At 41.0% G+C, this 11,945-nt stretch overlaps 1 protein-coding gene across 1 annotated transcript in view; it reads left to right on the top strand.

Moving 5' to 3' along the window:
• Positions 1 to 11,945, top strand: part of rftn1a (raftlin, lipid raft linker 1a) — a 101,963-nt gene that overhangs the window by 47,838 nt on the left and 42,180 nt on the right. The window contains exon 2 of the mRNA XM_055157116.1: positions 4,384 to 4,567. Coding sequence (XP_055013091.1) covers positions 4,384 to 4,567 — 184 coding nt within the window. The remainder of the gene's footprint in view (positions 1 to 4,383; positions 4,568 to 11,945) is intronic.

Here is an 11,945-nt window from a genome sequence, read left to right as displayed (position 1 = left end):
TACAGGAGTCAGTTTTGTGTAATACTGGACCTTTAGAGGCAAATACTAACTTCAATTCAATTTGATTTTTTCCACAATTTTAAATTATAATCCCTCAAAGGCACACATTTATACACACATGTAAATATGTTCATGTAACTGACAAATATATATTATGTTTGTGTTAACTGTGAAAAAACACATGGACTCCCAATGAAGCATCGTGATTCATTTAGATCAGGGGTGTCAAACATAAGGCCCGGGGGCCAGATCCGGCCCTCCAAGACCTTTAATCTGGCCCTCGGCTGATTTTCTACTAAAATATTTTAATTATATTTTTCTTTTAAAATATTTGTAATTTTCTGCGGTGTTTATCACAGCAGCGTCTCCAGCGTCTCTGTACGTGGCCCCTCCCACCAGAGAGCAGCACAAATGAAGACTTGTCTCTTTCCAAACGCTCTTAAAGGACGATCGTTTTGACTGTTGACCGTGACACCCTCATCAGAAAAATGTCCAACATGAGAAAAGGGTGGAGCCGAGTGCAGAGATTTATTCCTGTTTACAATACAAGTTTATGTTAAAACATTGTGTTGAAATTGCATTTTTCTTAAAGTTTCAGGTTGTTCATAATATTATAATATATTTTGTAAAAGAAAGAGTTCATCAATTAAAAAAGATTTCTGTAATAGATTTGCGTTTCTCTGCACAAATATTTGAACTTATTGGTTTTTTTTGGCGTTTATATGACATGAGTTTTCAGTTGGATACGGCCCCCGGACCAAAATGAGTTTGACACTCCTGGTTTAGACGATTAACAGGTTCAGTTTTTGGTTAAATTACAACAACAGACAAGACAATAAATTAATAGACAATAATAATAATAATAATAATATAATAATAATAATAATAATAATAATAATAACAATAATAATAATAAATACAGAAGGAAAAAAAAATGAAAAAAAAGCTATACAAAATAAAAAATAAAATAAGAGAGAGAGAAGAAGAGGAAAAATAAATAATATAATAAAATGAACTTATAGTCAAGTTTGGGATCAGGGATGGGCGATTATTTTTCCATGGGGCCACACGAGAAAACAGAAAATATTGTAGAAGCCAAAATGCTTCACTTAATTCTACATAATATTAATTGTATTTCTTTATAAAAATCAGTAAATCTCATTGTTTTGTCGAGCTGCTCAGACTGAAGAGTTTTATGTTCTGACTAAGAAACGAAAAAGTGAAGCTGCCGAACAAAAAATGTCATTTAAAAAACACAACTAAAAACAAAAACCATGCAGCTCTAGTCCAGGCGTGAGGTAAAATGATGAAACGTGTTTATTTTGTGATTCTAAATGAGCTTAAACGTGCCGGTCAGAGTGGAGGAAAGGTCCGCGTGTGGACGTGAGCTCGGAGTCCGCAAAAAAGAACCTCCACCAAACCGTGTGTGTGGAGATAATTTATGCAGCTTATTTTCTCGTCTCCAGATCCGTCCATGCAAATGAGACAGACGCTGCTCTCCTCCCCTGCCTCCCTCTGCTCTCCGTCTGATTATGAGTTTTATTGACACCTTGCAGCTGATGGGGTGATGCCAACCGGAGGCACTGCTCCGTCTGGACCTTTGTTACTCAAGTTAGAATTTCATCCACGTTTTATTTTAGCTCCGTCTGGACCGGAAAGATCTGGAGCTCCAACAGGCCACTCTTTAAAATCCATTTGTATTTTTCATGAGTTTTCAGACAAATCTTAAAACCCTCGGCCGTGTTTGCAAATGTGTGCATTGTGTCACCATGGTAACTGCTGAACATTCCTGTACCACTGTACTGTACTGTACTGTACTGTACTGTATGTAGTATGTACTGTACTGCTGTAGTAGTATCTGTATGTACACTGTACTGTCCCCTGTACTGTACTGTCTGTACTGTCCTCTGTACTGTCCCCTGTACTGTACTGTCCTCTGTACTGTCCCCTGTACTGTCCTCTGTACTGTCCCCTGTACTGTCCCCTGTACTGTCCCTGTACTGTCCTCTGTACTGTCCCCTGTACTGTCCCCTGTACTGTCCCTGTACTGTCCCCTGTACTGTCCCCTGTACTGTCCTCTGTACTCGAGTAAACACACCTCTGCTGTTGTTGTGATGAGAGGAGGTTCTGTGTATCATTGTCTCCATAACCTTTTCATGTGTGTCATGTGTGTGTTGTGATGGGAGGTGCAAAGGTGCAGAGTTCAGAGCTGACAGACTCACACAGAGCTCTGCTGTGGACAGAGTCGTGTGGACAGACTCGTGTGGACAGACTCGTGTGGCTCTGTGCAATGGACCACCCATCAGCTCGAGTGGCTTTAGTTGAAGATGCTTGGTGGACAGAGTCCAGAGACAGAGTCCAGAGACAGAGTCCAGAAAAGGACACAAATCTACATTTCTCCATTTTGCAGTGATACTTAAAGGAAGTATGTGCAGTCTGTTTGCTACTGTTTTACAAAAAGGTCCAAGTTTGTCTCATTACTGAGAAAAATGATTCTATCCGAGCCACTTTTGCCTCTAAATTGTGTTAAACCAAACCACTCTGTTTGTGGTGGCTCTTCTGGTTAAGCAGGAATCTCATTCATTGTAAAAAGCTCAGTTTTATGTCACTGCACTGACTCTGGAGCCTGTGGTTGTGTTTGAGCTCAGTGTATTTTCTGTCTCCATTAGGAGCCCCACTCAAAATAAAACAACCTCAGTGACACTTTCAGACTAATGCAGATATGAAGATCAGAACCTCCCTGAGCTGCAGAAGCTGCACTAGCACTGACACAGAAGCTCTGCGGGTGCCGGGGTTTAGGGACAGACTGTTCAGGTCAGAGACAGTTTTAGGTTTAAACACACTGAACTTCAGCTTCAACTCACATGACAAAGTCATGTGAGGCTCATTCTGCTTCTGATTGGAGAATCATATCATCATAATCATATGATAAAAACATGTCTGACACAGACAGGTCCAGTTTGTCAAATTTTAAATCTTAAAATAAACTTACAAACTGTTCATTTATTTAGAGTTAACCTCTTGTGGTCAAATCCTGATCTGGTTTGATCTGAGAAGCTCCCAGGCTGGACCTGGTCCGGACTTGGGTTTGAGACTGTTGGAAATACCAGGGTCCACCGGGAAAAGCCAGCGACAAAAACTGTTGTTGTGTTTTTAGGCAAGACACTTGAGAATGTGTGTGAGTGTTGGTGGTTGGAGAGGCTGATGGTGCAGACTGGCAGCCTCGCTTACATCAGTCTGTCCCTGGGCAGCTGCGGCTACAGTAGAAACCACCGCTGAATGTGGAGTAAAAGAAGAATGTATAAAAACTGTAAAGCAGCTGTAACAGAATCATATTCCACTTATTTTATTCATCACTATTTTCAAATATTTGTTCATATTTAAATAAAACTCTTCTAATTGCAGCCGTTAAACCTGATGGTTTCTCCAGAGTCTCAGCTCCAAACCTCCAGGACGTCTCCATTGAGAAAACCTCAGGCTGATCACTGATGAGCTCAAACAGTTGGATCATGATAATTAAGAAATTGGATTAATTACACAACCGCCGCGCGCATATGATCCGGTTTATCTGTTTATCTGCATCCCAGTCCTGGTTTAGTCCTGGTTTAGTCCTGGTTTAAGTCCTGGTTTCAGTCCTGTGTTAAGTCCTGTTTAGTCCTGGTTTAGTCCTTGTTTTAGTCCTTGTTTAGTCCTGGTTTTAGTCCTTGTTTCAGTCTTGTTTAGTCCTGGTTTAGTCCTGGTTTAGTTTAGTCCTGGTTTAGTCCTTGTTTAGTCTGGTTTAGTCAGTCCTGGTTTAGTCCTAGTCCTTTTTAGTTTAGTCCTTGTTTAGTCCTGTTTCAGTCCTGTTTTAGTCCTGGTTCAGTCCTTGTTTTAGTCCTTGGTTTCAGTCCTTGTTTAAGTCCTGGTTTTCAGTCCTGGTTGTAGTCCTGGTTTCCAGTCCGGTTTGTTTTCAGTCCCTGTTTAGTCCTGGTTCAGTCCTTGTTTTAGTTTGTTTTAGTCTTGTTTCAGTCCTGTTTTAGTCCTGGTTTCAGTCTTGTTTTAGTCTTTTAGTCCTGGTTTAGTCCCTGGTTCAGTCCTGTTTATTAGTCCTGGTTTAGTCCTGGTTCAGTCCTGTTTTAGTCCAGTCCTGGTTCAGTCCTTGTTTAGTCTTGTTTTAGTCTTGTTTCAGTCAGTCTGTTATTTAGTCCTTGTTTAGTCTTGTTTTAGTCTCGTTTTAGTCCTGGTTTAGTCCTGGTTCAGTCCTGTTTTAGTGCTTGTTTAGTCTTGTTTTAGTCTTGTTTCAGTCCTGGTTTAGTCCTGGTTTAGTCCAGAACCGTAAAACACAAACTAAACCCAGATCTTTCCCTCTGTGTGTTTAACCGGACGTGTCTCTTGTCTCCGCAGAGCTGCCCGTGTCCTCGGTCCTGAGCCTGTCCTCGGTGCGGGAGTTGCCGGTTCAGGTCCGGGAGTTGTACTCGGAGGGTTTCGTGCTGGTGGCCGTTCACCCGTTCGTCCACGCGTGCGGCCCGGATCACGCACACGTCCAGAGGCAGCTCCACCGCGCCGTGCTCGTCCGAGAAACCCACAGGTGTGAACATGTGCAGACACAACAAGAAATACTGAAAACACAAATGAAAATGTGTTTGTGGACATGGTACAGTCACAGTATTGTATTCTTAATAATTAGAATACTTTTACACCGAGCTGCATTTAGTCTGCGTTCACACTGCACCTGAAGTGACCCAAATCCGATTTTTTTGGCTTCTATGTTTCCTGTATCTGATCTTTTATAATGACAGTCTGAACCACACAGATCCGATTTTTTCAAAATGTGACCCCAGGACACTTGGGTTACGTTCAGACTGCAGGGCTTAACGCTCAATTCCGTTTTTTTTTTGTGAAATCCGATGTTTTTTCGAGGTTGTTCACATTTCCAGTTAAATGTGACTTGTATTCGATCCCCTGTGTGAACATTAAACGGCCCAAAAGTGTCCCACATGTGACACTGGAGACACGACGACGTCAACCGCAGCGAGCGTCTCTGTGTTTACAGAAGTTGTCCAAACATGGACGCAGCATCGAGCACCTGGAGATTTTAAAGTTCCTCTCGTACCGGAGCCAGAACATGAACAACTTACTTGTTTTAAGGAGGAGATTGAGAAGGAGAAGGACGAGGTTTTTGGTCGTGGTGTTTTGTGGTTCAGTCCGTTGAAAGGAACGTGTGGATGTGGAGACGGAGCCAAGAGTGGTGAGTGGAGATGTGCTTCACTTCAGTCACACGGAGTTTATTAACAATTTTCTCCTACTTCAGCGCAGAATAGTGATGTTTGTGTCTTGTTGATAACGTGTAGGTGGATGAATGCACTTTGGCCGTTCACACTGAAGTCACATGTCAAAAGATCAGATATGTATCAGTTTCAGGAGCACATATCCAAGTGTCCTGGTGTCGGATTTGAAAAAATCGGATCTGTGTCATTCAGACTGTCATTAAAAGATCAGATACAGGAACATAGAGGAGAAAAAAATCAGATTTGGGTCACTTCAGGATGCAGTGTGAACGCAGCCTTATATACTCTGACTGGTGATGTGTGATTGGATAATTGGTGAAATGGGCGGGGTGATGGGCGGTGACACGTCATGTGGAGAGGGGGAAAACCTGGGTTGGATCTGGATAAGGGGATTGAACTTAAACCTGGTTACATCTTGGTCTGTAGGGGCGAATACAGTTACTTAAAATGAATATTCATAACAGATATCTTCAGTACGTGAATTAACAGGTTGTATAGAGGATTTTTTTTTAGGGAAGTGAAATACAGCGACAGTCCTTTTTCAAATGTTGTACATGCGTGACACCACCTTCCTCCTCCACAGCTCCTCAGAAGAAACATCTCCTTCCGCCTCTTTACTCTAGAAATCACGCTTCTTTACATCCAGTGTGTGTTCAGAATTACTGTTGAAGTTTCCTGTCCAGAAATGTTTCAGCGACCGACGCGTCAGTTTTTAGTCCCTTCGTCTGCTTCAGTCGCGCCATCGCTGGAAGGAATCTCCAAGAATCACCTCAGTTCGGCTTTGCTCCTTTTCCCCTTCTCTGCTTCTTTCCGCGACCTCAAAAACGGACTTTCTTTTGCGGCGAACAGGTCGTGGATTCACGCCCTCCATCTCAACAAACTTTGTGCGAACTGCGAGGAAGCGACAGTTTGAAAAATCCTCTAAGAACCGCTGCATAAACCACATAATCCCCGCACGCCGGCGAGTCAATTACACTAGAAACGTAGGGAGTTTGATTGACGACCTAACAGCCAATAGATAAATAGAGAACCTCGTTTTCTATTGGCTGATGTTTCTCTGGCCTCAACACGTCCACAGTTGATAGATTTTCATTCTTTTTTTTTTTTGGTCATCATAATTACGAGGCTGCTGCGTCTCTGTAATGGTATTTTAAACTTTCACTGACAATTTGAAACTAAAAAAAAAACCTCCATAAAACCTTTAAGTTGGTTGTGAACTCTGGAGGTGACGTCGCGCCCGGTCCCGCTCGTTTATCACGGGACGGACGCCGCGTGGGACCCTGATGGAAGTGCATGCAAATAAGGCCACTTAAAAAATCAATATCCTTTTATGGTAAGAGCTGGATCTGAAAATGAGGCTGGCACACACACACACACACACACGCACACACACGCACACACACACACACACATACACTGATAAATCTCAACTTTGGGTTCACTTTCGGAGCGCGTGAGTTATGCTTCTGTTTTGTCCTTGGGGGAAACGCGAGTCTCACAGGAGCGAGTTCTGTCGTTGTGTCCTGAGGCAAGACACTTCACCCACTTTGCCCAATATGGATTTAATGTGTGTCTGTGTGTTTGAGTGATTCTGGATCGGTTTTGTCAAAGCTCGTGGTTCTGGTCGGTCGAGTAAATCAACAAATATTCAGTACAGTGATTATCAATCGATCAAACTTTATTTACAGAGCTTTTTTTGTACAAAAAAAAAGCAACACAAACCGCTTTTTATCAGTAGTTCCATTTTGTAGCCAGTGTTGGGAAGGTGACTTTTAAAATGTAATCCCCTACAGATTACAGATTACACACACCAAAATGTAGTTTGTAACGTAATCCATTAAATTACTTATAATGAGTAACGTAATCTTCACATAAGACGTTTTGTTTGCTAAAAGAAAATAAAAAAAGCTTAACCGTATTAAAAATATTATTGATAGAAGAGGAGGAGACACGGTCCATACAGCAGGATTTAGTCCTGTTAAATCCTGTTTTAGACCTGGTTTAGTCCCGGTTTAGACCTGGTTTTAGTCCTGGTTTAGACCTTAGTTTAGACCTGGTTTTAGTCCTGGTTTTTAGACCTGGTTTAGCCTTTTCCTGGTTTTAGTCCTGGTTTTAGACCTGGTTTAGACCTGATTTAGACCTGGTTTTTGGTCCTGGTTTAGACCTGGTTTTTAGTCCTGGTTTTAGACCTGGTTTAGACCTGATTTAGACCTGGTTTTAGTCTGGTTTAGTCCTGGTTTAGACCTAGTTTAGTCCTGGTTTAGTCCTGGTTTAGACCTGGTTTTAGTCCTGGTTTAGACCTAGTCCTGGTTTAGACCTGGTTTAGACCTGGTTTTAGTCCTGGTTTAGACCTGGTTTTAGAGTTTTAGTCCTGGTTTAGACCTGGTTTTAGTCCTGGTTTTAGACCTGGTTTTGGACCTGGTTTTAGTCCTGGTTTAGACCTGGTTTTAGTCCTGTTTAGACCTGTTTTAGTCCTAGTTTAGTCCTGGTTTTAGACCTGGTTTAGTCTGGTTTAGTGGTTTACCTGGTTTTAGACCTGGTTTTAGACCTGGTTTAGGTTTTTAGTTTAGTCCTGGTTTTACCTGGTTTTAGTCCTGGTTTTAGTCCTGGTTTTAGACCTGGTTTAAGACCTGATTTAGACCTGGTTTTGGTCCTGGTTTAGACCTGGTTTTAGTCCTGGTTTAGACCTGGTTTAGACCTGATTTAGACCTGGTTTTGGTCCTGGTTTAGACCTGGTTTTAGTCCTGGTTTTAGACCTGGTTTAGACCTGATTTAGACCTGGTTTTGGTCCTGGTTTAGACCTGGTTTTAGTCCTGGTTTTAGACCTGGTTTAGACCTGATTTAGACCTGGTTTTGGTCCTGGTTTAGACCTGGTTTTAGACCTGGTTTAGTCCCAGTTTAGACCTGGTTTTAGACCTGTTTAGTCTAGTTTAGTCCTGCTTTTAGACCTGTTTTAGTCCTGGTTTAGTCCTGGTTTAGTCTGGTTTAGTCCCGGTTTAGACCTGTTTTTTTTTTTTTTATGTGAAAACAGGAAATCCCTCTGTGTAATCCATTTATTTCAACAAAGTAACTGTAATCCAATTACCGCTCACTGAAACAGTAACTGTAACTGAATACAGTTACTCATCATTTGTACTCTGATTACTTAAGTCTGGTACATGTAATCTGTTACTCCACAACACTGTTTGTAGCTCAGACTTTCTCACACTCCGAGGACTTTTGTGTTTCGAGCTCCACTTTTAACATCATCATGGGATTTTCACCAACTAAGAAGTGCAGCACGTGAAGCTCAAAGGACACGAGGAAAGGAAGTTTAGATTTTTCCCGAATCTATGAAAACTGTGCAAGAGGTGAAAGGCTGAATTATTTTCTGTCGTGGCTCCTCAGAAAAGCTCTGCTCAAAACAGGTCGGGGGGGAGAGGACAAAATATTTTTAGGAGTTTGGAGCTAAAATTTGGGACTTTTCTTATTGGAAAGTGTGTGAACCTCCTAGAAGTTTTTCAGTCAAATCCGAGATGGTCGAAGCGGGGGATTTGAATGACCCTGCAGCAAAACTTGAACTTCCCTCGAGATCAGTAAAGTCTCTCTCCACTTCTCTGCTCCAGAACTACAATCCCGGTGATGATCTCCTCCTCCCCGCTGCTCTCAGGTCTCCTCGTCTCCCTGGATGTGGTGCTCACGCCTCCGTTCTCTCTGATCAGGACTGAGACCTGGTTCCACGTGATGAAGATTAATGAGGGAGCGTGAGTGTGGGTGGAGCGGAGCCGGAGGTGCCTCCTTCAGGACCTGCCTCATTAGGAGCGCGTGAGGAAGTAATGACACAATGGTGCTGCGTCACCTCAGACGCTCGTGTAAACACGGCGTTAAACGACCTGACTCAGCTCAAACGCTCCACCACTGTCCTCATTCTTTCACTCAGCTCCAAACCGTATGAGGACTGTTTTTTTCATGGTTCAAACTAGAACAGAACCGGGACAAACTGTGTCGTTAGTGGAGGTGTGCTCTGCTTGAGTCAATTATGGAACTTTTAATAATGTTTTCGTGCAGCTCCAGTAGCGTTTTAGTTCTTTACATGTGTTTTTTTGTACAGAGGAAGATCAGTCTGGTCACTACACCAGGTCCAGGTCCGTGTACCGTTCGTCTTTTTCGTCCTTTTGAATTTCATTTAAGAACGAAAAACAAAAAAATGGGAAAACAGTTTGTTATTTCATTTTCTGTTGGCTGTGACGACCCCAGAAGGTGAGTCCCAACTGGACTGGACCTTCTCTGTGGTCGGCCCCAGACTCTGGAACACTCTGCCCCTCCACGCCCCAACAGCCCCACAGTGGAGAGTTTTAAGTCTCGTCTTAACACCCACTTTGTTCCTCGGGCTTTTAACACCGCGTGAGTTGAGTGTTCCTCTGTGTCTTTTCTTTTCTTTTATTTGTTTTGTTTTGTTTTTATTTTATATTTTTTTATTTTATTTTATTGGTATTTATTTGTTTTTATTTTATTTGTTTTTATTTTATTTTATTCATTTTTATTTGATTTTATTTTATTGTTTTCTATTTTATTTTATTGGTTTTTATTTTATTGGTTTTTATTTAATTTTTATTGGTGTTTATTTTATTTTATTGGTTTTATTGATTTAATTTATTTATTGGTTTATTTATTTCTATTCTATGATTTTGTTTTTATTTTATTTGTTTTTTTATTTTATTTTTTTGTTTTTATTCGTTTTGTTTTTATTTTATTGTTTTTTTTATTTTATTTTATTTGTTTTTATTTTGTTTATTTTTATTTAGTTTTTTTATTTATTTTATTTGTTTTTTTTTATTTTATTTTATTGGTTTTATTGATTTAATTTATTTATTGGTTTATTTATTTCTATTTTATGATTTTGTTCTTATTTTATTTTACTGTTTTTATTATTTTAAGACCAGTATGATTATTTTTGTAGTTTATTTTATCATTTTATATTATTGTTATTATTATTATTACGTATTTGCGCAGCACTTTGACAGAAATAAGCGAAAAAAAAGCTCAGATTACGTCTAAATTCAGTAACGGCTCTTCAGACAGAGCAGTGCCTCCTGTTAGCGTCACACCCGGAGAGGATGTTGACGACCTGAGCGGCAGAGTTTCAGCGCTGGGAGTTTTTGGAGCTGCAGGCGGCCGTGAATTAACACCACAAACATGTACATAAATTATCCCTGGTTCTCGATAGAAATCTGCAGCTCCTCCCTCCTCCGTCCGTCTCCATCCGTGTGTCATCGTTCATTCGTTTTTCAAAATAAAACCAAAAATAAGAAAATGAAAAAAAAAAAAACTATTTACTTTGTTATTTGTCTCCAAAACCAAAATGAAAAAAAAAAAAAACAGATAATGATTCGTTTTTTCAGTTTTCGATTTTGTGTTTAAATGAAAAATGGATAAAGGACTAAACCAGGACTAAAACCAGGACTAAAACAGGACTAAAACCAGGACTAAAACCAGGACTAAACCAGGACTAAAACCAGGACTAAAACCAGGACTAAAACCAGGACTAAAACCAGGACTGAACCAGGACTAAAACCAGGACTGAACCAGGACTAAAACCAGGACTAAAACCAGGACTAAACCAGGACTAAAACCAGGACTGAAACCAGGACTAAAACCAGGACTAAACCAGGACTAAAACCAGGACTAAAACCAGGAACTGAGGACTAAACCAGGACTAAAACCAAGATTAAACCAGGACTGACTAAACCAGGACTAAACCAGGACTGAACCAGGACTAAACCAGGACTGAACCAGGACTAAAACAGGACTGAACCAGGACTAAACCAGGAGTAAACCAGGACTAAAACAGGACTAAACCAGGACTAAAACCAGGACTGAACCAGGACTAGAACCAGGACTAAAACCAGGACTAAAACCAGGACTAACAGGACTGAACCGGGACTAAAACCAGACTAACAGGACTAAACCAGGACTAAAACCAGGACTGAACCAGGACTGAACCGGGACTAAAAAGGACTAAACCAGGACTAAACCAGGACTGAACCAGGACTAAAACAGGACTGAACCAGGACTAAACCAGGACTAAAACCAGGACTAAAACCAGGACTAAAACAGACTAAAACAGGACTAAACAGAACAGGACTAACTAAACAGGAAACCAGGACTAAACCAGGACTGAACCAGGACTAAAACAGGACTAACCAGGACTAAACCAGGACTAAAACCAGGACTAAACCAGGACTGAACCAGGACTAAAACAGGACTGAACCAGGATTAAAACCAGGACTAAAACCAAGGACTAAACCAGGACTAAACCAGGACTAAAAAGGACTAAAACCAGGACTAAAACAGAACTGAACCAGGACTAAACCAGGACTAAAACCAAGATTAAACCAGGACTGAACCAGGACTAAAACAGGACTAAAACCAGGACTAAAACAGGACTGAACCAGGACTAAACCAGGACTAAAACCAGGACTGAACCTGGACTAAAACAGGACTAAAACAGGACTAAACCAGGACTAAAACCAGGACTAAACCAGGACTGAACCAGGACTAAAACAGGACTAAAACAGGACTAAAACAGACTAAAACAAGACTAAAACCAAGATTAAACCAGGACTGAACCAGGACTAAAACAGGACTAAAACAGGATTGAACCAGGACTGAACCAGGTCTAAACTAGGACTAAACCAG

This window comes from Boleophthalmus pectinirostris, unplaced genomic scaffold, assembly GCF_026225935.1.
Source record: "Boleophthalmus pectinirostris isolate CB_2022bp ecotype Guang Dong unplaced genomic scaffold, ASM2622593v1 HiC_scaffold_21, whole genome shotgun sequence".
Taxonomy (NCBI): Eukaryota; Metazoa; Chordata; class Actinopteri; order Gobiiformes; family Gobiidae; genus Boleophthalmus; species Boleophthalmus pectinirostris.
This window is presented reverse-complemented; position numbering and strand designations above follow the sequence as displayed.